Source organism: Ostrinia furnacalis, unplaced genomic scaffold (assembly GCF_004193835.3).
Source record: "Ostrinia furnacalis isolate ACB-3 unplaced genomic scaffold, ASM419383v2 OfSCF0069, whole genome shotgun sequence".
NCBI lineage: Eukaryota > Metazoa > Arthropoda > Insecta > Lepidoptera > Crambidae > Ostrinia > Ostrinia furnacalis.
In genome coordinates this window covers 180,570-208,374 of record NW_021130308.1, presented here as the reverse complement: position 1 = coordinate 208,374, position 27,805 = coordinate 180,570, and the positions used below count along the sequence as shown (strand labels likewise).

The window sequence follows — 27,805 nt, the reverse complement described above, 5'->3', positions numbered from 1 at the left end:
TTGACAAACACGTTGTTTATATTGCGCAATTGTATCGGTGAACGTCATCACACCAGATGCAGGCACGGAGGGACGTAGCAAGCGGATGGCAAATGCTCGTTATGGTAAAGAATCCTACCGGTTTTCTATTATCATCTTTTATTATTTTATCTCTTATCTTCAATTGATCATTCATAAGAAATGATAGCAATTCTCTTTTTATCATAATATTGATGATTTGTTTATTGAATATTATTATGATAATAGAACATACCTCCCTTTTTGTTATGGAGCTGTTCTGACTAGTAGTAAGCGTTATCTTAGCTAAATAATAATTTCTTTATTTAAATTATGAAAAAAACATATTAATATTTACGAGACAGATATCAATTCAGTTAACCAAAACATTATTAAACATTCATTATGTAGGTACGCATTCTTATCTCTAAACCTCTTGTAGTGGATATTCCCATAGTCTATACTGGACTTACATAATTAGGTATTTCCCAAAACAATAACATTACCCATAAGTCAGGGTTCAACTGCGGGCAATGTAATCTATAAGAAATGTTATTTTCATGGGATCATTCCAATCTGGGGTAATATCGATGATTTCACAAGTTCTCTGCACTGAATCATCCCCAATCTTCAAAATCTGTTCAATTTGATCCATAAATACGTAATTCAGTTTTGGGTAACTTTCCATTAGGTATTATAAGCACTCCCAATTACGAACGAAATGTAGTAAGTCGGGCTTTCGTACATAGATACAATTCACACAATGACTTATGTAATGTACTTTGCTCTACTGTCCTCTCGCCCGGCCTGAAGGACGACTCGCGACGTAGACATCTTGAACACCGAAGGAAGGTATTTCTCTTAAATGCCTACACGACGGCTCACGAAGATTTATCAATTCTCCGAACCCACCCACTTGGATAAAGTTTTACGCCGATTTATTTCGTTACTCACCTCGGCCTGATGTAAAAAGTTTACCTTTAGGCTGAGTTGCACCACCTAATTTTGACCGTAACTATAACGTTAACCGGTGTTTTTTGTATGGAGTTTGACAGATTTTTGACGTTTGTCAAAGTTAAAGTAAGATGGTGCAACCCAACCTTAGAGTTGCGTTACTCTTTAGTGAAGACGCGTCGTAGCAATCGAATGCTGTAAATATTAGATAGAGGTTTGTTTGTAAACCTACTTTTAAAAGACAATGGGTTTTAATAGAGTCATCCTCATCTGTGGAGATATTGATTAACGAAAAAGGTTTTATTTTAATTACGTAACTACTTTTTTCTCGATAATATTTTACACAGTTTCCGAGTAATGCGAGCTAATAGGGATTACAGTTTCTATTTCCAGAACAACCCAAAATAAATCGCGGATTAAATCCCAGCCTACATAATAGGTAGGTTTAATAATATTTAAATTACTGCTTCTTGGGTGTTTTTTTCTTCTGACCTTTGTCGTAGGTCTCTACACCGCCCGATATCTATTGGTGATAGCGCTGCCCTCACGATCAAGTGTCTCGTCATACTAACACACCGCAATTTACATACAAAACGCGATAAATTCCATACCCAGAGAACATTGATAACTTTGTTTCGATGAATCATAAGGAAGGTGACAAGTTCCGATTGTGATAATGATTATGTTAGGAGAGCCCAAATTTTACTTTAATTCATTCATGTGCAATCAAAAACATTTTATGTTTTAATGATAAAGGTTCGCTCATTAACTGGTTGATTAATGTTCCATACACTCACTTTTGAACTGTCTATCTATGTTAATCTACTCTTTATTTGAATTGAAATATACTTTAGTGCGTTAATGTAAAATAACACACATTCGTAACATTCTACAGTTACTTTTACAGCAGATAGATTTACGAAATCCGGACAAATATCTGACTCTACATTTCTACTCCCATATAGGTTAGTTTTCAGGCAATAGGCAATGCAACTGTATTTTTTGTAACGTTTCAATGTTTCCTAGGCGAGACATCGCTTGCCTACTAAGAATAAGCAAGCTTGGCATGTCGTGTGCGGTGTTCAGTTGTTGACCGGTTCTTCGAAACTATAATTTCTTTCACTAATAATTCTAAGTGGTAGCGTGCCAAGTGCAAGAAGCTGTTTGGCGGCTGTTATATACACTTACTCATGGCTACAACTATATACACTTACTATTAGCTTACATACAACTAGCATTTGTTAACCGACTTAAAAAAGGAGGAGGTTCTCAATTCGACTGTATGTTTTTTATGGCAACCAGTTTTTACTTACCGACTTTTTATTTTTCAGTATATTTTTTAACAAAAGTCGTCAATAACATCAATTTACTTACAAAACAAACATGGAAGTTCGGTAGGTAGGTAATTAATTTCTAATTAAAATGTATGCCGATTTATTTATCTACTTATTCAGCTTTTACGCATTACCTAGGTTTATCACGTGTTAAATAAGCACAACAATTAAGTAATCGAAAAGCCTCAAAATTCGGAAAAACGGCTGAGATAGACGCTTGCGTAATCGTCGCCCACGTAGAAACCTAGAAAGAGACGTTTGCACTCAATACATTACAATGTGTCTGAATCTGAACGCTATCACGAGTGCATAATTCAATCGTTTGCTTTGATGTGCGATTAACGTATCACTGGCGTAATCCCTCGACAACCCCGGCCGCCATTACCGGATTGAGTTGTTGAAGTGCATTGTGCACCTCGGGCGCGGCCGCGTCGGCAGCTGCAATGCAGCTGGCGTCGTGCTTTTACTCTTTTTACCGCATCGAGACAGCCCTGCCTGCACACAACGCTGTAATGGTCGGACGGGGCTGTCTTCCCCTTTATAACTTCGGGCGTGTCGTACAGAGAACGTCTGCGTAGATGAGTCATTGTAAGAATGCCTGTGACAACGATTTAGCACTTCTGAAATAGTTGTAATAGCTTGTATTTACATTTTTTTTACTCTGTAAGATACCATTACACTGGACCTACGAGTACATCGCTGATTAGGAATTTGTATTCATTATGTTATTTTCCAGTATGCTATTTTACATGATATGTAGGTACTATATTCTTTGCCTTCATAAATTAAAGTTAATTAACTTTTGCTCTATTTATTTTTAACAGTACGTAAAATATAAATATATCTTAAAAACCCCACTCTTAAGGTGAAAAAGATTTTTCTTGCAACAAAAATTATGAGCAATATTAGTTTCACAGCTATAATTAGAGTGAATTATAATTTGAATGACAAGGAAAAAGCCCGGTCACAGCTCAGCTCTTTGTTCAGACTGTGTTAATGCGGCCACCAAGTTGCATTTCAATTTACACGGATGCTGAAACATTATTGACCTTCATTTGCCACTTATTTTTTTGAATGCGGCCTACCGCACGTATCGTTTTTCTTTTGTTTTAATTTACTTGTTATCAAGCTTTGTAGGTAGCAAGAAAAAGTAGTTACTCGTATGTTGTTGATTGAGTGCAACTCTACCGCGGAGACGAGTTAGTTTCAATTATTACAAGAAAACCATGTGTTTTACTATTATGTAAGTGACTAGATATGTTAATACAAGTCATAGTTATCCTTTGTGATACGCTATATCACATTCTGCTAGCCAACCAACGCGTGATAAGTAAAAATCAAAGCCACATAGGCTATTTTATGTATTGAACTTTCGTAGCATTTCGTAGTAGACCGTAGCCTGTTTTTTTTTGCCAGAGAACTCTGTAGGTAATAAGGTCTCCCTACGCTCGGGTGCGTTATAACTTATGAGGATAAAATGTACGGTCGGGTATGTTATGTAGGTTCAAGCGACGAGCAACGGAGGTCGGACCTCCCGTCGATCCCTCAGGCAGGGGGTAGCTGTCGGTTCCGTATATTCGTAGCACTCGCACAGCCATAGCCAGGCGTCCTTGAAGGAGGCTGCCGCGCCTCCGACTCTACCAAACCTATAATAAATGCAAACTAATCGCTCGCTTTACATAATCTTGATTCTGTAGTCAGCCTGTTTTGTATGTAATGTTTGCTGACATAAAATTATGCCGAGCCTGCTTTTTAAAACTAGTAAAGTGCGATACGAACAGAATATAAACATTTGCTGCTCATTAATATAATTAGTCAATTAACAATGCAACAATTTTTGACGTCACGATGCAATTTAAGAAGTTACCAATGCAATAATGGTAGAGTCGCTTGTAAAGTTTACTGGCCTGTTTTATTATGGTCACGCCATGTAACTTGCGGTTATCCTTGTAATGAACCTTAATGTTTTTCTCATTCGACCACGCTATGTCGGATGTTGTTATTGGAAATTCTAAAGAACACCTATTGCGAAGTTTCGCCGTACGGAATGGTTGGTGGTTTCGTTCCGAGATAGCGTTATCAACAATAACCTTGCTCAAGGGATTCTGTGAAGCCGCATAAAGTAGTGTGCGGGTATATAGCACGCCAGCCGTTCACATACGGTACGGCCACATAATATACGCCTTTCTCTTCGTTGCTACCCTAGTGGTTGAGTCTGTGTTTTCTCGTAGCTATAATTAATTTGACTGTAGAAGTTGAGTTCCGTTGTTTTAAAACTCTTAAAGCGGTACTTTAACTTCAATGCAGGAAGTTTTCATTTTCAATGCCTATCCCCCTCTGGAGAGTCGCAGTCGTGATGTCACTGAAACGAAAAGAGGTCGGCCATGTTCGCGCCAGCGCTCGCATCCAGCCAACAATGAAGAGCGGCGCGCGGTGTTCGGTGCCAGTGCTATATCGAACACACTACACAAGTAATAATCTGTGTGCAGATAGGCAGCCGCGTGCTGCTTGTAGGCGGCACGTAATGTATGCGTGCTCGCTCCCCGGCTGTCTCCATATCCATGTGTTCTCGCCCGGCGGCGGCGGCGCGTCCGTCGCACTCGCAGTGACCTCACAACTCAGGCGCCGACTACGCCACCTAAAAATGAATCAAGCTCGAACCATTGTTCTGCTTTTGCTTATTCAATTCGTAATGTCAATGCGATTTTCATAAACCGCTCTACATTTTGGCACGCTCGCGCTACGCATTGATGGGGCCGCTATCTTTGATGACAGATAATGTTAGAACAAGAAAGATATTACAGATCAGCATCATAACACTATTCGTGACTGGATAGCGATTCTACTATCGCCTTCGTTAACAATCGTGCCGTCGCCTAATTGACGCCGGTCTACACCTTAATTAGTGCTCGCCTGCGATCTTAGCGCTACGCCGCGGAGGTATCTGTGTGAGGTACATAGTTCTTATGTGGCTAACTCGAGGCCACGCACCACCTGACACGAGAGCAGCTGGCGGCCGGCTGCTTGCGCTTGCGTACAACGAAACTTGTTTCCAAGTAGAAGCTTCAATATGGCGGACCACCACCATCGCCGCCGCTAATAAAGACCTGACTAACCACATTAATCCTACAAAGGTGCACTGCGTTGACTAAGCAATGCGGCGAGAATGTGTCATATAGCGATCGTTTTAGTTTAGTGTTTCAGCGCAACTCTGGCACAGGCGGGTGTTTCTGGGAAGCGGTCGCACGATGCGCGGCCGCTTTGTTGTCGGGGCTCATTGTTGAGCGGTTGTCCTTTGCGCGTCCATGCTCGTGTTTTTCCGTCGATGTTGCGAGAAGGTTGCCCTCGAGTTGGCTGTTTACACGAGCGGCTAGCGCTCCGCACATAGGTACACAACACATAGGTAGGTAGTCGCGTAGGCAGCGGCGTTCGTGCAGCCGGCGGCGTCGTCGCACGGCCCTGATAATTTGCTGCGCTTATGTTACTTCAACGGCTTCTTGCGACACGTTGCGGCCGCTTTCCTGGGTTTCTACGCCCTACACCACGCACACACACTACGTGAGTACCTACTTATTCGTTACAGATTATTGCATATATTTCACATGTGCAACATAGTACTGCGGCCACCATTTTCCTCAATTGAAGTGTTGAGGATGAATTACTGCGCATCTACCTCAGTTATTTTGCCACATAGGTAGGTAGCTCTTGTACGCATGCACATTGCATAAATATCTCAGTTGTTGGCGTCAGTCATCATGTAGCGTAGAGTAGACTCTACATAAAGTTTTATGTGTTTGATAGGATGTCTTAAATTGTATTGTTAACCCCATGTTAGACTGCGTTATTTCACATGCTTTCGAAAAGAATCGAGTAGCTAATGTTGTATAAATTGCAATTGCAATGATACAGTGTACTTATTAAGTAGGTATGTGAAAAATCCGTAAAAATAATGATGAGTTTAATATTCCATGGCTTGTAACTAACTACATATAAACGAATTTAAAAGCCTGTAGTGTAGTAAACACGATCGGTCGCGAGTTCGATTCCTGAGTTAGTCAGCAAGCACTTGATAGTAAGATGATTGTTGGTGCATGTCATTGTAGTGCTCATTAATGCAAACCGATATCATTGTCACGTTATGCCAACGCGTAACATATGCCTAGTGGACATTAGGACCAGTGTGCAGTGTTGTGTACATTCTAATAGAGTTGCGACAGAATTGTTCTTGCCGCCAGCTTTATTATGTTGTCAGCAAGATGCGCTGTGTATGTGGCGTTGTTATGACAGTTGTTTACCATTGGCAACGCTATTGACTCATAATGAGAAATCGCTAATATGGTAAACGCAAACAAGGCTCTGTGATTGTGTTCGTGCACGAGTCAGACGTCGATCAGAGAGCGGCGTCCGTGACACCTAAACGAGCGAGCAGCACCTCTGCTATCTGGTGGTTTGATAAGGCGCATTATCAGCGGGCCTCGGGCGGGAGGACCGACACGAGAGCGGCTGCGGTCGGTTGTTGGGTGGCGCAGTGGCGGCCAGTCTCGGGCAGAGCCGCCGCACATGTTGCGGAACGTGCCGCGGGGCGCGGGGGCAGCCAGGGACGCGCAGCACAGGCACACGGCGGCACGCACACAGCCGCGCCGCCTACACGACGCCCGCGCCCGAGGAGCGTCACTGCGCCTTATCGCAGCCATCTTTAAATGAGCACACAGCACGCCACCCGCCACACGGTACGAATTCCATTCGAGAACACTGTCGTCGCGATGGCCGTCGACTGCTGCACTCCTTTGTGCGCGCCGAGAGCGCAGCGCATTGTTCGCTTCTTCAAGGTCACCGCGGTTACTACCCGACACGGTGACAGTCGCATTCATTAACAGACTCATCGCGCATTAACGAGCTAACGATAGCATTGTTTGATTCGGACGTCATCGGCCATAATTCCCAAACGTTACCTACTTGCTCAACGTCGACGACTCTCAAAGAAATAAAACGCAATCGTAACGGCTGCCAAAGACGTCGCACATAATAAAATTGAGTCGACGTAGGTATATCTCATCTTATACATCTCCACACAAGGGTGTTCTTGTGGCGACCATCTGTATCGATCCCGGGAGGGAGGTGTGGGTCGACATCCCGTCGCCTACGTCTCTGTAGAGGCGGCGGCTCTAGCGAAGCTTCCGTAAAATCCAGGCTACAGGCTGTCGGGTGGGTGATAAAGGAAAACTGCCTACGTAGCCGGCCCCTGGCGGGTGTTCGTTAGGAGTGTGGCGTGTTGTCGTGCAGCTATATATAGCGCGTGTTGGAGAGCCGGTGCGACCGCGCCCGCACCGCCGCCGCTCTGTGCCGACAACGATGTCCGACGAAAGGTCAATTGGCGCGCAAATTATTTGCGTCGCAAAATCCGTACCGAAGCTGCACCACTCCGCTACAGCAAATAGATATATTATTAGATCGGTGATGCTTGCTTTTTCTGTACATATACGTCTCTACAGTTTTACCCTGCTGCAATTCGGTATCATTGGTAAGTTAGGGCCAAGCATTCGATAGCGTTTGTAGGTAACTAGAGATCTAACTATTCTATTCAGCAGGAGGCTATCATATGCTCTATTGAAGGCAACAACGTGGCTCGCATTCTTATCGGGCATCACTACATATGTAGTAGGTATGCATGAGTAGATGCGACGTTGATAGTAGGTACCTACATAACTTGTGATGTGCTACATACATGACTGTTGAAGTCTTGTCCCATTACTGTTTCTAGTCGTTTTGGTTTGCCGCTCATGGAAATCTGTTGCATTCTTAAGTGCTAGTTAAGAACAAGAACGGGTTTGAATGCAAGAAGTGGTCAGATAGTGTGGAGGCCGCGCTCGAGGTGAACGCTTCACCACGGTCCTTATTGCGCCGTGGTTAGTCACGGTTGGAATGCCTACCGTCGCCGACTCACCTCCTTGGATCCACTTCTACAAGAGCTAAACATGACGTAAACACCGCCATGATTTCGAGAAATCTGCTTATTTATAAACACGTGTCTCGACTCTACATAACTGTGCACTATAATCTAGCGCACTGCAACAGTGCAAGTCTTTGTCATCGCACAACATATCAATTGAGTTTCTCAAGACGGTAGGTACTTCACCGGTCATCAAGTCTATTCGGGCAATTGAAAGTAATACGACTATAAATTCATTTATGGTGCATTATTAATTTAGTCATCGTGATTCAACAATATTATCAATTGTTACCTGTGTGCCTACCATGAGTTTACGTTAGGTGTGCTCGCTAGCGACTGCGTAAGAAATTGACATTTAAATGTATGACATATTGTGCAGCGCCTCTAGCGGCTACTTTCAAGAAATAAAATCTTCATAGAATTTTTTGACGTATTCGCTAGCGAGCTCACCTAACGTAAACTCATGGTAGGCACACTGAAAAAAGTATCTATAGAGACGAGCTGAGAGACCCGTATCTTTTTTAAAAGTAACCGACTTTTAAATAAGATGGAGGCTAATTGGGGATGGGTTTATCGTTATACAGATTCGAATACGGTTTCTAACACGCATCAGTACTTACTGCTACGGTCAAAGATACTCGTAAAGCGGCTAGGCCTTAGAAAAAGTAAACCAACAAACTTTTCCTACGTGTCTCTTATAAATTACAATAAGTATCGCAAAACTATGAAGATGCTGAATTAACTGCGTACATATTTATCTGATACTACTTCGATTAGGTAGTGTGGTTTGGTGAAGATCCATAAATGATAACGCGATCTCTATGTATGATAAATAAAATCTTAAAAAAAAACACCACGTGTTATTGCAATTTCTTATCTTATTTATTTACAAAAGCTTGTACTAAATGTAATTACGGCCACTAATTAGCACCATTAGTGTTTCCTCGTGGGCGAGGCCGCGGGCAAAAGCTAGTGACAAATGTAGAGCCGAGCATATTTATGTTCTTCGTATTAATCGAATTATGCTACATATTTAAATCACCGCATTTGAATTGTAGAATAAGATATCATTACCTTCTATAATAATTACACGCACGGCACATCAAGTGAATATTTAAAAAAAAATGTTATTTTTAAAAAGAAAACCAAACTTAGTTATACTGTACCAAGTGTAAAATGTCTAAACAATATTTTTCAATGAGCTAACGGGAGCAAGTCTTATGGGCTGGTGTAGATGTTATTTCACATTAATGTCATTCAAAGAAAGGAGGTGCTTTCTTTTCAATGTCGTCAACAAAGGGCAGGGTATACACCTGGCCAAAAGGGTTCAATGGACGTTCACCTTAGGTGCGTAATGTGCATCGCGACGAGTGATTTGTAACAAGATTGATTCAACTTTTAACATGATTAAACTTACCCATCATTTTTTTTTTTTTTTTTCAAAAATTATGTTAATGCCTATAAGCTATTATTGAGATTCGAGATATATCTCGTAGCACTAATCGTAGATTCGTAGATGATCGACTCTACATGGGCTCTTTTATAAAATTTAATGCAATTTAACTACACTTACTCACTGAAAAATTACGTAAGTAATATAAATGAACTAATTTCGACAAAGTGTTTGAGAAAAATCAATTTTTCAGCTGTGAAATAGAGACTGTAAACCTGTTATTGCTAAAATAAAGTATTTTCAGGATATTTTATAGATCTAACTAATGTCCTTGTTTGTTTATGTTAATGACTTGCTGGGACTTATAGAAAGCCACAGGCAGAAGCTAGTCTATAAACAATACAAACATTTACTGTCGTACAAGAATACTGCAAACAGTTTTTTATTTACTGAGCTGAACGGCACGAGTTCGTTATAGGTGATAGTTCACAGGCTTTGTTATTTACATCAGGCTTGATTTAATAACCACTAATCAGATCTTGTGATTTTGTAAATGAGGGATACGTGACTATTATTTGGTTTTGACCTGAAGCTTACACCTTTGATGTACGAATATTTGTGGAGCTCTACCAAATCCTCTAAGTCCTTGACTTGCATAAAAGAGGCTTATTGTCGCTGTATCACCTAGATGTTTGAAAGTCAATGTTGTGCCATAGTTTACAGGCGGTCATCGACTGTACATTTGTTATTTTAAGCATAACGACGTCAATTTATTGCTATGTTAAGTGATTTAAATCACCTTCTTTAAGATTCACCGTTCTTTTGTTTTGCATGCTTAAAAAAGCAACATGAAAATCTCATGAAAACAAGAATGTGCCGTATTAGACCATAAAGAGATACAATAAATCGGCTAAGAAAAGTGAATCATAATAATGGTTTAGTTATTCGATTCCAATGAATACCATCGAAAGCAAAAGTGCGCGTCCTCGGTGCCTCCGATCCGAATGGCTCTGTGCGTAACTGCTGTTCTCGGGAATCGAACTTAAGATCCGAAAGTGAAAGGGATTAACGTTACATTTGACTCGCCTATATTTACGTTCCCACTAAAGTTGTGTGTGGCCAACAAAGTCGCGACATCGTGGTTTCAAAGCATCGTGCTTATTATGTGGACACGCGATTTTGACGGGGCAAACGTAAGCTTGCAACACACCCACATGGTATGCATGTAGGCTGTTGGCACGGAAGGGTCATCGTTGAATATTAACATCTTCGTGTTGGGATTGTAACTCGGGAATTTTTTTCCATGAAAATGAAATAATTGGCGCGACGATTGTGACTCTACATTTATATGATTACTGTTAAATCAATTTTGTGTAGAGAAATGATAATGTGCTCAGGTGGTAATGTGCTTTTAAATAATATACTTATTTGTACTAGATGAATTCCAATCAGATACCGTGGCTTTTGAGGATTTGTCTAGGTAGAGTAGCGCCAATGGTAGACCAATCTGCCATTTCATTGAATTAATTAATTGTTGTCCAACAAAGTGAAGTTATTATATTCTCATGCATCGTATCGATGGGAATGGTATTTTACTATTTTACAAGTAAATTAGTTTACAACTCATTATGCCATTATCTCTACATCTAAATAATTATAAGTTCATGGAATGGTAGGCGATCAAGCGCGTTATTATTCAGACTAGTTGCCCTTAAAAAGATTGGCTGGCGAAACACCGCAAACGGAGTATTCTGCAAAGCTGCTTTCGCACGAGTGCTATTTTTACGCCCATTGTGACAAATAATAAACAGGCGGACATCAGCCGCGCCGCGGCGGCGGCGGTCGCGTACATCGGTCGATGTCGACGGCCGTGGTAGTCGGCAACCCTGCATCCCCGGGCTCCGCCGGCTGTGCCGCTCTATAAATACACAGCAGGTGTGGTGGGCGAGCGGGGCGGTGCGCGGGGCGAGGGGCATCCGCCTCTGCAGCGCTCCAAACCGCTCGCAGCGGCCAACGGACCTTAGCGACGCCATATCGATTGCGAGGGCTCCCCCTGTGGCGCGCCGCCTCCATTGTGCTCGCGCTGGGATGCCTTCTCCGGCCGTTTCCTGCCTCGGCCTTGTCGAGTTGTCTGCGTCGCCGAGCCGGCCCCCGCCCCGCGCGCCCGGTCCCACCAGGACCCGTCCGCCAGCTGCCTCCGACTACATAAGTGCTTCGCATCACGCGCGCCCTCGTAAAAGGTCCTCCTCGCTTTACCGCATGATGTCACGTACCCGGACCATCCCGTGCACATATACGTACGCGTGCACTGCGAATTAATCCAGTTAACTCTGTGGTTGTTCACCCTGGAATCTCAAGCGATATAAGTTTTATCAAAAGTCATACAGCATCATTTATTTTTGCATTTAAGCGTTAAATAACTCTTTAGGGCGTAATAAGCAACCGCAATAGGTAATGACTAATGGCCGTCATTCCGTTCCTGAAAATGTTCGTATCAATCATGTGGTTTGCAATGCTATTATCATCAGTTCGTAACATTCAAATATTATGTGATGTTTATGACATTGGTCATTTCGTAGAGTGATAATTTTATAATATGTAATCATTACTTTAGAAAAGCACCAAATAATAGAAAAAACAACCCGCAGAAATAATACTTCAGAGTTTAAAACTCCTGTTTTCAGTCAAAGCACGCGGTTTCACAAAACTTCTTACAATACCTTGCCGTAGTTGTTTTACAAGCCATCATAAACTATCAAGCAACTTTGTTTTTGAAGATAACAGTCCTCGTAGTAAAATTTGGTAAGACAACATCATTCGGATAGCGAAATAATTTATAGCAGCGGCCGCATTCGTGATAATCGGTGCTTAACATTGACAGTGCAGGCGTGGTCCATTTATACAGGGTGTTAGGTAAATGGGTATATGAGCTGACACTAGCCCATGTTAACATGGTCATATAAATGGTATAGTGAAGTCAGAAAATTGATATCTTCATTTTAATTATTTTAATTTTCATACAAATCGGATTTTATAAAATTTATTTTGTATGAAAATTAAAAAAAATAAAATGATGATATCAAATTTCTGACTTCACCATACCATTTATATGACCATGTTAACATGGGCTAGTGTCAGCTCACATACCCATTTACCTAACACCCTGTAGAGCCACCGACCGGTCACCGCGAACGTGTCTATAAATTGTATAATAAATTCATAATTTTCAGTCGTTCTGCTGCAGAAAATGATCTGAATATGTAAATTTATAATGTTACTTAATTAACAACATGTTTATACCTAAATACTAGTTTTCAAGATGATTGATGCAGTGCATTTTCAATGGTTATGCCATTTTGAATCTTACGCCTCTTGAACGGTCGCCCATTAGATAACCTTCCTTGGGCAGTATTTGAATATTGTAAGCGTAGCTTATTACCACAGGTAGCACATGAAATATTACACAAAATGATGAAAAATGATGACCACTATGAAAGTACAAAATGTAAATCAATCGATTGCCTTCGAGTCCTACGACAATGTTACTCTAGTTAACTTGCATTTTTAGCTAACTTTTGCCTTCACAGTTGTTAATCACAAAAATACATTAGACTGAATACCTACTCTGATTCAAACTAATAGCGATCACGGTGGTGAATGTATTAATAATGTAGTGAATTAGATCATGAATATTACAGTGCGATTACTTCTACCCACTGACTTAGATTATAATCTGTCTGAAGTGTGCTCATACAAATAAACATAATACATATTAACTGCGTCCACTGTTAGTTGCCGTCTATACATCTCATCGTGTTATAAACATATTATTTAGAGCATATTTGTTCAAATAATTCGTATTCATTCATCATACATTATTGCATTTTGATGAGGCTGCTTCCTCCTAAAGTATTTCAGAAACACCCGGGCGGAAAACATTTTCTTTTTCTTTTATCAGTAGGTAGGCACCTAATTTCTCGTAGTAATGAACATGAAAACAAAACACAGTGAAATATTTTAGATAACCCTATTAGTCGTACTTTTATAAGAGTAAAAATCTCACGAGACAGGTTATAAAGCGATTAGTAATTCTTCAACTACAATCAGAAACTTGGAACTCTACATTTTACTACACACTTATCTTAGATAACCCATTATTCTTTTAGTTTTCACAATCAGTCTCAAGGGATTATCTCCCGAAAGCTTAAGCCGTGGTCTGCTTGAATTACGTCACTCCTGTCGGCTGACATTGACCCATTGCTATTGCAAATACTCTACAATCCTCTTATTTCCGACCGCTTCTTTGAAACCGACGGTAGCTTCTGAATATGACACTCGGTTCTTTAATAGAAACCGACGGCTTCTGAAAATGACTCTCGGAGTTATAGCGATCAATGTTCGCAATCTTAGAACCACAAGAAATAAATTAATTTTCCTTATGTTTTATTAAGAGGAAAAACGTTTTGATCATGAAATATTTTAGATTCTTTGCTTTTTATAGAATAAAGCCACGTCCCAGGAAAATATCAGGCTATCCGTTGTTAAATACTTTATTATAAGATTTCCGCCGAAGAAAAGCTGACTTATTTTCTTATAAAAACTATTAACATGACAAACTTAGATACAGTTAACAAGTGCTAAAGGAAAAATCAGGTCTTAATTGAAACATTCTATTTCGATGGCTCCTACGTATAAAGGCGAAACTGCCGCTTACGCCTTTTTCCAATTATTTAAGAAATGATTTCATTTTGCTCTAATCTATAACGTCAGTAAGAAAAAAAATTTTTTTTCCATTAGATACAAAATAAAATTTTAGGCAAATAGGCGTATGTGCAAAAGTACGCCACGTATAAAGCCCAATCATACGATTCGTCAATCTATACGAGTAGTTGCTTACATAAATATATATTTTTTATAATCCAAATCTTAAATAAAGCCATGAAAATATTTAGCAAATTGTTTTATTTATAAATTATGACACATTATATAGTTATTTAATTTTTAGCGTTAAGAGTCGCATCTCAAACTAATTTGAAAATTATAAATAACTTGAAAAAATCGAACTGCCTAAGGCATCGTGGGTTCAATTCCCGCCTTAGGCAGTTCGATTTTTCAAGTTATTTATAATTTTTAAAAATATGTCACATTATGTTAAAAGACCTAACTAAATCTCGAGCACAGTATATGGGCGTATTTGCGTTAAAACGTAATAACGATACATTAAACAACTTTTTCTAACTGATTTATTATTGATATAGCACATGATAACAATTAAAATAATTACATGCATAAATAAAGAGAGTAATCGCTTAAAATATTATATTATATTTACGTTGTCATTTAAGTCTCTTTACGTTGAACAATATACATGAAATTATAGAAATGTGACGACGTAAAAGGGCAATGCGTAAAATCTCAAAATATATAAGAAAAATATAAAAATTGATAACAGCAGTAGCAAAAGCATTACATGTTAAGGCTAAATGTGAAATTTCATTAAATTCGTTTTAGTAGGTCAGAAGATATGACCCAAAAATATGGTTCTGGCCACTAAAATGGCTCTCCTGTAAAATTTACTTTTTTCACTTACGCCAGTATACGTAGGAGCCATCGATTTATTGATACGTAATTTTTCGTAGACATCTACGTAGCTACGAAACTACGCATCTAAGAAACAATCAACTTTCTGCTCTACTAGGTACTGAAATAATATGCCTGTAGCTTTTCTTGAGACCCGAAGGCATAGTGTGACGCCAGATAAGAAATAATAATACAGTAATACAAGTTATTATAATTAGTGTACATAACATCCCTAAATCGAAAAATAATACATACCTTTTATAAAAGACATCAACGCCGGGCTAGTTCAATGGGTTTTATTAAACCCTTTTGAAAACGAAATTGATGCATGGATTAAACTTCTGTGACGTAAGCTTGTCGATTTCATTTCAACCGTGTATCGCTACAAGTTAAGGTCGATACTCGTGCGTCGGGGGAAGATTAACCACGAACATCTGATAGCTTTATTTACTCTTGAAACATTAAAAAGTAGTAAAATTATTCAGGTGCCCGACTGGTAGAGCCATCAAGTCAGATTTATATAACATTATAACTTAGTTTAGGGTTTGAAAATTGGTTTTGTTAATGTGCCTATCTAGGCTCTTTGAAACTAGGTATAATAATTTCCTACGTAGTAAGTACTTATGGGTCCTAACTTTATCATAATTCCGCTTCTTTAAGCTTTACTAAAGCTTTGAATACTAACCTTCCACAAAACATACGCTTGCCCTTCCATACTATTACGCCCCGAATAGGTCGAAGCAACAAAGAGTATCCAATCTCATTAGACCGTTGCCGAGCGGAGGTCGCCCGCTGGCTCCCCTAACCGCCGTCGAGGAGGACGAAAAACATCAACCGAAGCATCTCGCCGGACCCTCTGCCCGTCCCGCGCCCACGCGCCCTGCGCCCTCGCGGCCGCCACCGGCGCTGCCCGCTCCGCCGGCCGCGGCGCCTGCTCGCCTCATTCAGGCCGCGACGCTCTCGCGCACACAACGTGCCCGCTGCACGACGCGCTCCACCCCTCGCCGCCCCACGCGCCGCCCTCCCGGAACGTTTAACCGACACCGGCATTGTTTTGTTGCAGCGGAGTATGCTTCAGCAGATGTCCTCGCCGTCGAGCGCGCAAGTCGGCGAGGTCGGCTCTCTCGTGCGCCCCTTCGAAGGCCGGTTGTGCGACGCGTCGTCCGAGGCCTCCTCCGATGCCGCCGAGGAGGACTTACCACAGTGCAAAATACGGAGAAATTACAACTGCGCCAAGTGCACTTACTACACGCAGAACCCGCGCGCCTTCCTTGTACACACGCGTGACGTGCATTTCGAAAGATTCAAAATATACGATTGCCCCAGTTGCGTGTACGCTTCTAGGCATCATCAGAAACTTATAAGACACATCAAAATGGTCCACGGAGCGGCCGCCACCACGAACATAAAAGTGGATGTCGAACTACCCGCCGCGACGGAAACCGCAGAACCGGTCGAGCGAATAGAGGACTTGCTCGAGGAAATCGAGGAATGTGACGATGACATTGAGATCGACGTCGATGACTGTTGCGAGGAGTCGTTCGAGGTCGACGGCGACAAATCCACCAACGAAGAAGGACTTTCCATACTGAAGAGTGAAAACAAATACTTTTCTTGCACCAAATGCAACTACGCGACGCATATAAAATCGCGTTTCACGAAGCACGTGAAGTACCACTCGATGCCGATGAACAAGTGTACCATATGTGATTTTCGTTCGCCTTACAAATGGAATCTAGACCGGCACATGAAGAATCACGGTGGGAGCGGAAGCTTCAAGTGCTTCATGTGCAACTTCACGGCGGACATCAAGCAGAGTCTGACGTCGCACGAGCTGAATCATCACGCGTCGCCCGCGGGCCAATCGGTCGCGAGTCGCCGCCGCAATCGGGTGGGCGCCAGCGACATTATGAACGCGCTGGTGATGAAGGAGGAGGAAGGGAGCGACTCGCGGTCCTCCTGCTCGGCCTCGGTGAGTGTCGCCCGTGTGCAGAGGGCCGCGCCCGGACGCGGTGACGTCACTGCTGTTATCAAGCCGCGCGATTGCACTCCGCCCGGCCCCGCGCCCCTGCATCACCATCTGTGCATGTCGTCCCCACACCGCTTGCGTTGCATGAATAAATGCGTTCTGCACTGCAGTCGCAATTACTAACATAATAGTTGCACGACACATCCAACATTTTATGGGGTTGGGAGTGGTAATTTATTTCTAGCTTAACTTTTTTCATATTTAAGTAGTGGTACCTACAAAACGTTGTTAAACGGTCACTTTTTCACTATTTTACTTACTTACTACAGCAGTACAAAGTATTCGAAACTTGTGTGTACGATGTTGATGGCAACTTTATTGTCGGGGAAAATCGAACCCGGAACGGCACCCCTTGCGCCCGAAGCGATTCTCCGCGCCACTGGGCCATCGAGCTAAATTCCACAATACGTATTTCATTTCTCGCATGCGATTCAAATATTTCTGTAACATATTGTTAAATGGGCGTAGTTACTTAAGAGCGTTTACGCCGTTTGGCGCAAAAACAGTACTTCTTCAACTCGTTACAATCATTAACCAGTAATACTACAAATATGTTATAGGCATAAATAGTTAGGCAATTTCGTCGTCTAAATAGTTAATTGAGAAAATATTGCGATTAGTTTAGTATTTAAGAATTCTATCATGATAAGTCCACACAGGTTTTGTAAATTTCCACTTTAGCGTCAGTTTACAAGCTGAATTTTTTATAAAAATACTGTGAAAACGATTTAACAAACATTTATATCCTATAGCATAGATCCTTGGGCAAATAGTTATCTGAAAAAATTTTTAGATTTAAGCATTTTACAATAAGAAATCACAAATTAAAAGAACGTGAAATACCCAAAAATCAAAGTGATTTTTTCATCAATATTCTTCCTTTATTCAACATAAAAATAGCTTAATATAATAAAACAACATCTTCTTTAAAATATTTACTTTGAAACGATATTTAATTCATTGTTATTGTTTTGCTATAAACATTTGAAAACGATTAAAAAACGCCGCGCGCGAATCATTTCCAATGATGCCCCTTGAAACGCCGCGCTTCGCGTAAACGCTCTTAATTCTAAAGATTGCAGTAAACATTTAATGAAAGGCAAATGTTACACATGTTTTCTAACTGAAAGATGGTAAACATAATTTATTAAACTTATTGCGTAAGCTGTTTTACACAGATATGGAAGTTATTAACCTGTTTGTAATCTGCATCGATTGGTTTCAAAGATGCATCGTAAATGTACATGGGGCAATTCAAGCTTTGAAATTATTTGCTATAGATAATTCCTAACTTTTTTATAAATTTTGTCAACGGACAAAGTAGGTAGTTAAAAACAATACAGAGTGTGATGTGCAGTGCATGTAGGTACATACTTTCATAATGTTAGTATGTATTTGCACAGCATTTTTTAAATAAGGGCTCCAAATTAACTTTTTGGCTGAAAAGACGTCGATTTAATAAAAATTATTTTCTTTTTTTTGGTGCACGCTTAATTTGGATTGAACGTAAATCAATCGTTATACTCGTACATAATAGGCGGGCTTAAGACCAGAAGTTTTATCTACGTGTTGATGCTCTATTTGGAATAATTAGTTAGTCCACTCCGCGTTAAAGTGCTGATGTGTCATGAATGATTTGTGTTTCTTAAAGATTTACTACCTATTTTTATCAAATAACTTGATTATTTATTTATGTTGGACAAGATTCTGAAAGTGTTCGTGAAAACCAATTTTATGCTTGGACGATGTCAAGCGCGCCACCTATCGCGTTTAGTGCGAAACTTATTGCTCTAAATCTCGCAACGATCATGAACTAAATCGGCGATCGTTGGTTCAGAACCAATGTAGGTAGGTACTAACGAATAAATAAAGAATGTGGTGGAGAATTTTTCGTTCTGAATTAGGTATACTTACCATTCTTCACCCAAACGGCCTTTATCCTTACCATAAGAAACGGTCAAGGCGAAAAGAATTCCAAGATTTCTTTTTTCTTCGCTAATTCCCTCAGGACCGACTCCACCCCTCAACCTTAACTTAGTTTTTTGTCGCAACAGTAAACATAGATAGATAGTTTTGTTTCATATGCGAATTACATGTATTTGTGTATTACTTTAAATAAATAGTTGTTATTTAATGTTTAAATAACTAAAGTAATAAATTAATTTTCTCTTTTTCCAGGAAATGGGTCTTCAATGTGCAGATAAAGAAATGTTAAGCTGCAACAGCGACTCAAACGACGCTGCAGATGGAAGAAGCAAAAATGCTTCACCATCACAGGACATTCAAAGCCAACAGTCACCCAACGCCGCAACGGAAGAATCCAAATCACACAAGAACAATAGGAAAGTCCCCAGGCCTTTACCACAGCTCATTCCGTTGCACACTTCTACACCCACTAATAATAAGACACCATCAGGTGAGCCCCCGGCGAAAAAATTCAAAGAAAACCCAAATTCGGAATCCACTAAAACAACTAAGTTCGAAAATTTACCTGTAGACATCACTTTGATTCCGGTTAACAACATTCCTATCAATACTAAAGAAAATGTAGGTCGTAAGAAAAATAATTCATTCTTTGACAAACTGAAAGAAAGATTGCTAACTGAGACGGGCGAGAAAGGATCTCTTATCTGCAAAAACTGTGGGTTTGAAAGTAAATGCTTATCTGAACATTCCGTACACGAGAAAAATTGCGCTTCTCAGTTGAATAAGTCCGCAACGAACACCTTACTTCCGAGTCTAAGTTCAACACGTTGCCAAAATTGCCGGCACCGATGTAAATCTAGTGCAGATCTTATCATACACATGAAAACGTGTAGAAAGATTGAAAAAATGGAAGATGACACCGTTGAAGTCAAAAGCCAAGACAGCAATGATGAAATCATCACAGTTCAAGATCGAGAAACAGAGCCACATCCGATGGAAAACGTAGTATTCGTATGGAACAATATTAATCAGGATTCCAACAAATTTGATACACCTCTTGATATAAATATTAATGATGATTCCACGCTCCCAGAAATGTGTAGAAGTTTCGATTTGGACATCGCGGAAGACAATGAAGGCATGAATTTGTCACCTAGTCAAGCCATGGGGAAAAAAGTTTTCAAGTGTCCACACTGTCCATTCTGGGCTTCCACTGCGTCAAGATTTCACGTCCATATTGTAGGACATTTGAATAAAAAACCTTTCAAATGTTCTCTCTGTAAATACAAATCTAACTGGCGTTGGGACATCACTAAACACATCAAGCTAAAATCAGCTAGAGACCCCGAACATAATGAGGCAAAAGTCCTAATGACTGATGAGACTGGCCGAAGAAACTATAGCAAGTACAACAAGTTCTTAGCTATGTCAGTTTTGAATGAGAATGGAGAGACTGTGTTCCATTACATAGACCAGAATCCTTCAGCTCATCCGTCCATAGAGGGTATAGAATCTTACAATGACATGAACGACAACTTTAATCACACTTTAGAAGTGCAACCACTCAACCTCCAGATGAATCATTCTGATGGTGAGGCATTCGATAACCGAAGCATGGATCAGATGAAACCCAAGAAAACATTGTGGAAATGCAAGAAATGCAATTACAGGTAATCTAGTTTTCTATTATTTTCAGTTTTACAAAACTTATCAGTCATCTCTAGCTAGATGTTTACTCACATTTCTGTGACAAACTGTATCCATCTAAAAGTATACCCCGAATGAAGGTTTCATGAATAGAGATGTTAAAGCAAATCTTGAAGTGTTATGATTCAATTACTTATAAATTATTACGCCTTGTAGAGACCCATCCAAGGAGGCCCTGTTAGAACACGTTCGAGAACACTCTACAGCCGACGGGAACACCGACGGGATGAAACCTCCCAAGAAACCGGATAACGTTCCCGACCCGGCAGACTTGGCTTATCGCTGCGGCCACTGCAATCAATTATCGAACTGGAAACATGTTATACAGGTCAGTACACTAGATAAGTTAGTACTTCATAGGTACATCAATGAGTACACTATTTGAATGAGTAGGTATGGCCTAATTGTGTCTATCGAACAGAATAAATTAACAAACAATATAAATACATTTAACTAACATAAGTTAAGCCACTCTTTAATGTATTGACTTATTTACAATTCTATGTTTCAGAGACACTGCCGCCTCAAGCACGATGGTATTATCAAAGTCATAACTACGGTGAAGCCGAAGCCAGATCCAGGGTTGGGACTGAACGACATTCACGGAGACACATGTAACAAGTGTCCATTCAAAACTAGCGACAAAAAACTATTACTAGCTCACCTCCAACAACATCAGCCATCACCACAATCTATTTTCAAGTGCTTCTTCTGTCCCTACTTTGTTAAGGATGAACACGAACTGATTCAACATCTCATCCTGCACGGCGTCAATGAACCAGAAGAATACATAGCGAGAGCAATGGGTGCTAAATCTCCAATTCCTGAGCCAGCTTCGAATTCGACCCCAAACACGTCATCCACAAAGAGACACAAATGCACCGAATGTCCTTATGAAACCAACAGCAAGTCTCAGTACATGTACCACGAGCAATTCCATCGACTTCCAGCTGACACGCCTTATAAGTGTCCCGAATGCAACTACAGTGTATCAAAAAGACATTTGCTACACCAACATTTAAGAGTCCATGGGATAAACTCCAAGAAACTTGAAGCTGAATTAGAGTCTAAAACGGACTTGAGAATTGAAATAAATCTGGACGAGATCCCATTTGTTTGGGTTTCGGCAAAGAATGAGTTCCATAAGATGTACAAATGCCGTTACTGCTCGTATGTGAATTCTCAAAAATGTAAAATTCCTAATCACGAAAAAATTCACTGCGTTGTGTTTGAAAATAGTGAAATGATAATTTACAAATGTTTGGAATGCAAATATACTTGTGACAGTGCTGTAAGACTAGCCGAGCATTCAAGAACCCATGGTGAGATTTATGGTCGCATTTATTGCCCTGTTGACGCCGATATCCCCGATGAGGAACAGATCGCTAAGTTGCGTAAAGTTATTGAAGCAGAAAAAAACACGACTTCGGAAGGAAATAAGGAAGATGAAGCTGGTGATGAAAATAAAGAATCCAAAACACTGTATTTTTGTCAAAAATGTCCAGCAAGATTCTTTGCTGATGAAGAACTCAAAAATCATGACAATTTTCACAATAATTCAGCTTTACCGCATAAATGCCCAAGCTGCGAATTTTACGTTCCCGAGGAAAGTGAGCTCAGTGAACACACTGTAGTGCATTCAGATGAATATCATACAAAAACTAAAATGCTTAAGTTCATTCACAGCTGCAGTGCAGCCCACAGGCAGCCTAATCTGGATATAGTTCTTAATACAACCACAACAGACATAACGTGGGGAGTGTCTAACCCCAGCAAAAATTACAATAACGATACCCATAAAGGATCAAACGAGACTAAACCAGTGCCAAAACAATACGCTTGCAAAGAATGCCCAGCTAGATTTATCAAAAGTTCGGCCCTTACCGGTCATATGGCACTACACGGCAGTAATTATCCACATAAATGTAAATTGTGTAGCTACGCCGTTAGGAATACAGGCAATTTGGCAAAACATGTAGCGTTGCATGAAAATGACGGGAAAGCGTCAAACTGTGATTACGAGTCAGGAGACGACAATATGGATTTCAAAAATATACCCTTATCAGGGACAGATTTATTTCAACGAAAAACAGAAGCTCAAAAAAGAGTGCTGATTGATAAAGATAAATTGGTTAAACCAAATGATCATTTTCCGCCTGTGCTGCAAGCTGATCCTCAGTTCGGATACCTGATGCACGGCAATCCAGAGTTCATATACCCCACTTATCTGAAAAACGGTCGCCAGAAGGAAAAGCGTTACAAGTGTCACAAATGTCCGTCTGCATTTGAAAAACGAGAACAATATAAAATACATCTTTCACTGCATGGTTCCAAACAAAGATATAAATGTGAACTTTGCGATTACTCCGTTAAGTATTATGCCAACTATGTTCAACACATGAGAAAGCATCAAATGAACGACGAAGCGCAAGCTGAAAGAAAGAAAACCAGTAATGGTGTTATTGAAACTGAAACTCAAGAAGTCAAGCAGGAAGACACCGACAACATAAAATTAGCAATTAAAACAATGCCTAAAGGTACTCCCAAAAGCGATTTTCAGCAGTTCTCATTCAGCGATCAACAAACTCTTAGAATACTGCAACGCAGACGCTCATTGAACAACAGTGGCAAGGAACAGTCTTCGCCATCAGATGTATCACATTTGAAGGACCGGAAATTACACATGTGTTTACTGTGCCCGTACACAAATCAACGCCAAGACGCTTTGTTTAATCATTACAAACGGCATGATGATACTGATGTTTCTAATTTAGGTAATCATAAATGTAATTTTTGTGATCTTGTAGTTGTACAGTCACATTTCCTCCGAGACCATTTGAAAACACATTTTACATACCAAAAGACATTGACGCCAGAATGTTATGTCGCTAATGAAAATGTGAGTTTCACTATCACAAAAGTCGATGATGAAGATGATGCACCTATTGATCTCAAATTAGATATGCAAAGCAAGAAATTCAAGTGCAATGAAGACAAAATTTTTGTTAAGATACAAACGGGAGAACTTATGGTTGAATAATAAAATAGATGTTATCAAAATGATATAGGTACTACTAATACTGACCCACGTAAAATTAATTATTGTTATTGCAAAGTTCAAGACGAATTAGAACTAAAAAGCCAAAAAACTGTAGCTGATATTCACCAAAGTGTAGCTTGCCATATTAGATTATAGCAGTTCTGGCCATTCGGATAGGTGTTAATGAGCGTTCATAGAAATTAAGTAGATCTGTACTTAGAAACTTAGACCAGGGCACTTATTTTTGAAACATTCCATCTCTAATCGCATCCGAAATCACACAAATCGTATACGAATTCGCATGCCCTTTTGATGCCCTTACCTAACATGATGTAACGGACATGGAATTGTTTGACAATGTTTCAAAAATACAGCGCCAAACGGATTTATTAAGCACTACATGTTAAATTAACTGGAGCATTAAGTTAATTCAAATACATTTAAGGAAATATGTAGAGATTTAAGGTAGACAATCCACAACTCCACTTCTTATCCAGGAAAGTGTGATAACTAGTCCAAATTTTTAGAAAGTTTCTAATGCGAAGTTTGTCCAAAATGTTACCATATTTACTTGGATGTTTATAAATGCTGAGGAGTATCTAAACTAAACAAACTAGAACTTGTACTGACTGACCTAATCTGAAGTATTGTAACTACATAAATATTGAAAAAAAAAAACTATGGCAACAATCTCATCTAATAAAACAAAACCATAGACAATAAAGTGTACACTGATAATTTCAAGGCTAGACAGTTTTATACTTTGGTAAAAGATATTTAAAACTTATTAGAAACCTGAATCTGATTGTGAATATTATAATTTAGTACTTGTTATTTTTAAGAGCAATATGTTAGTCATTTACATTAGATTCTTAATTAATAGTGTTTAAGTTTTAAGAAGCTTCATTATTCTGTATTGTTTTCCTCAGATAAATATGACTCAATATAAAACAGCATAATCACATAATTATTGATTGTATTAATAATAATATTATTTTGCTCGAGGATAGTAATAATAGTTGGTTATTTGAGTATAACTAAATGCTGGCACTCTACAGTGTCTGATTTATATTTTACTTGGTCCTAAAGGACACATTCCTGTTGTTACTAAATATTATAAAAAATATACAATAATTACTCAACATAAACATTTGTTTCACTTTTACGAATTCTTTTATTATGATAAAAAATTCAACTAATTTTGTAGGTACTACATAGTTCACAAAATAAAAGTTACAATATTACTTAAAGCAGATAATTTATTATGTAAAACTAAGGATGCCTTATCTACTCAACATGATTCCGTATCCATTGGTAGTTATAAGGTCAATGCATTAACAGCAAACCAAAATATCATAATTCATAGTAAAAGGTAGTAGAATTATTTGATACAACACTTATTGTATCTTAATATTGATAAACACACTATGTTAATCTAAGGTTGTAGTAAAAGCAGTCTTAACAGAACTTCCAACGGTTTCCGCATTCATTGCAGAGGACAAAAGTGGTCATAGGTTCATCAGAACTTCTGGTCTGGAGTTGGTTGTAGGTACAGTTCTTCTTTTTGCATTTGCCACACTTGAGCATGTCAGTTTTAGTTCCCTGGACAGTAGCCAGTTGAGCATCATCGATCGCCTCTTTGATAAACTTCTCTCTGAGTTTCTTCATCTCATCACTTGCCATCTCTTCAGGAGTCATCTTAGCGAGTCTAGAGGCTGCAACAACACCATTTAAGTAATTTGTTCTTAAAGTAGGATTTTTAGGGTCCTTCAAGTTAGCAACTCGAGATCGCACTCTATTTTTGTATCTCATGTCAGTGTTTTTAAACTCCATGTAAATGCATTCTTCCAATTCTTCAGCAAGTTCTTCAGGAGTGGCACAAGAGCTAGGGTTTTCACCATCAACCTTTAAGGCCTGTGTCAACAGTTCACGGCATTTCAGTCGTACAGCATCAGTTGTATTGGATTGAGGTGGAAAGGAAGCTGGTAACTTTTTATCTTTCTCCTTGTCATCCTTCTTTTCCTTGTCTTTGCCATCTTTTTTTGATTTAGATGAGCTCCCATTGTCCTTGGATGGAGTGTTTGGTGTTGATAGAAACTTTTTCCAGTTCTTTATCAGAGTTTTACATAAAGAAATTACCTCCTCATCCTTGCTAGACTTGCGAATAGCATTCACAGTCATTCCAATTCTCGTTTTGGTCAACACGTCCAAATTGATTGCCATAGTCTGTAGAGCCTTCAAAAGTTCAAGAGCTTCTTCTTGGCCCTGAAACAATAAAAAATAATACATAACACTTAGGCCTTAGACTTGTTTATAAGGCAGGCTTGTTGACATGTAAACAATATATGTTTTTCCCTACAGGTTGTCAAGTAGGTACCGCAAAGCGTAGGTATTGGGGACAACATTTAGCTTTTCAGAATGTGTGAAATGCGAAGTAAATAAACACAACACTACTTCATAACATGTGTGTTTGAATTGTCAATGTTGGCATTCATCTAAAATTCTTTACATTGTAGCCCTGTTGAGAAAATAAGCTTGGTGGAAAATGCCTCCTCAGGTTTGATTTTCATCTATCCATACCACTAGTAACTGCACCTACCGTGCCGTCATCCGATATCATTTTTGTCAATTTCTTTTGTATTTTCATTACATCTTCTTCCACGCTCATGGTTGCAGGTTATTATTGTAATTGTATGAATTCCCGCTTAAAATCAGCAACAATTACAGGAAAAATTGATAAATCGACCACCACACCGAAAATATAACTAAACCATAGACTAAAAGACATAGCTTTTTGTTACAAATCCAGAAGTCTATGCCCAAAGTAATAGGATTATACAGCCTATATAATGAAAATTACAAAGGAGTCGCTTTCAAAGTTAAAGTGAAAATATGTTATTAAATTGCAGTTTACTGCGTTTATTTAATCTTAATTAAATGAATGGTGAATCATTAATGGGCGGTGGCCTGGCCTTGCAAATTAGATCGGCCGGCCGGACCAAGACAGTTTAGCCCTAACTCTCCCTAACCTCGAAAGATGGCGCTGTAAACGAGGCATTTTTTGCCCAGCGCTACGCACGGCCACGCCCGCCCGGCCCCGTGAGAAATCGCTACTTAAACAATATTCCTGCTATATCTATTTGCTTTCTACCCTATAATCCTTATAATAAAAACCTATATTAGGCAGAGATAGGAGCCTACCATGAAATGACTTTGTTCATGCTATTGAACAACCTACATTTTTTTTTTCCACAACGAGGAAGCTCATGGCCTGAAAATATGTATTATGCAGCTTACTATTTTATTTATGGCTGGTTTTCATGGGGCACTTAAAACCAGCGCCGCGGCACGCCGCGGCGCCGTGGCCTTCGTCACCGTGTCCTACGGCATAATGCTGAGTGGGGTCCCGTTGCAGTGGGCATCTTGTTGGTGAATGGGTGGCACTGCTCAGTTAACTATTGTTTATATTTTTTATTTTTTCTTCTTCCATTATTATATGCCACTGTCATGTCTATGTAATTGCCTGTATTTGTGTGATGTCCATTGTAATAAATGTATCTTTCTTTCTTTCTTTCTTTCTTTCTTTTTCACCTGATGGTAAGTGATGATCAGGCCGAAGGTGGAAGCAAGCTGGTTATCGTCAAAGTTACGGTCAAAGTTAGGTGGTGCAACTCAGCCTACCCAAGCTTAATCGGACTATAACATTATCCGGTGTTTCTTGTATGGAGTTTGACAGATTTTTTACGTTTGTTACTAGATAAAGTAAGATGGTGCAAGTGCAACCCAGCCTAAGTTTGCGTTCTTGCAAGATTTCTGATTATCAAATATACCTACATAGATAAGTACTTAGTTAGAGGTTTTACCTTTAACTATTTGTAATGAATAAAAAGGTTCC

General features: G+C 39.6%; 2 protein-coding genes across 4 annotated transcripts in view; one reads left to right on the top strand and one right to left on the bottom strand.

Annotated features, from left to right (window-relative positions):
- LOC114366698 (zinc finger protein 208) overlaps positions 1-24,621 on the top strand; it is a 28,703-nt gene extending 4,082 nt beyond the window's left edge. Inside the window, exons 1-5 of one of the 3 annotated variants that reach the window (XM_028323653.1) lie at positions 5,671-5,843; positions 16,272-17,180; positions 19,416-20,833; positions 21,027-21,198; positions 21,382-24,311. In XM_028323653.1, coding sequence (XP_028179454.1) covers positions 16,278-17,180; positions 19,416-20,833; positions 21,027-21,198; positions 21,382-23,910 — 5,022 coding nt within the window. In that variant the 5' untranslated portion in view covers positions 5,671-5,843; positions 16,272-16,277 and the 3' untranslated portion in view covers positions 23,911-24,311. Of the gene's footprint in view, positions 1-5,670; positions 5,844-16,271; positions 17,181-19,415; positions 20,834-21,026; positions 21,199-21,381 lie in introns of those variants that run through there. The other 2 variants (XM_028323644.1, XM_028323662.1) reach the window with 2 other exon arrangements.
- A 35-nt stretch (positions 24,622-24,656) lies between these two features.
- Positions 24,657-26,701, bottom strand: TfIIS (RNA polymerase II elongation factor). The gene is made up of 2 exons (XM_028323674.1): positions 26,510-26,701; positions 24,657-26,175 (listed from the first exon to the last, which is right to left on the bottom strand). Exons 1-2 carry the CDS (start codon positions 26,576-26,578, stop codon positions 25,369-25,371), a joined length of 876 nt encoding a protein of 291 aa, XP_028179475.1. The 5' UTR covers positions 26,579-26,701; the 3' UTR covers positions 24,657-25,368.
- Between the last annotated feature and the right edge of the window lie 1,104 nt (positions 26,702-27,805).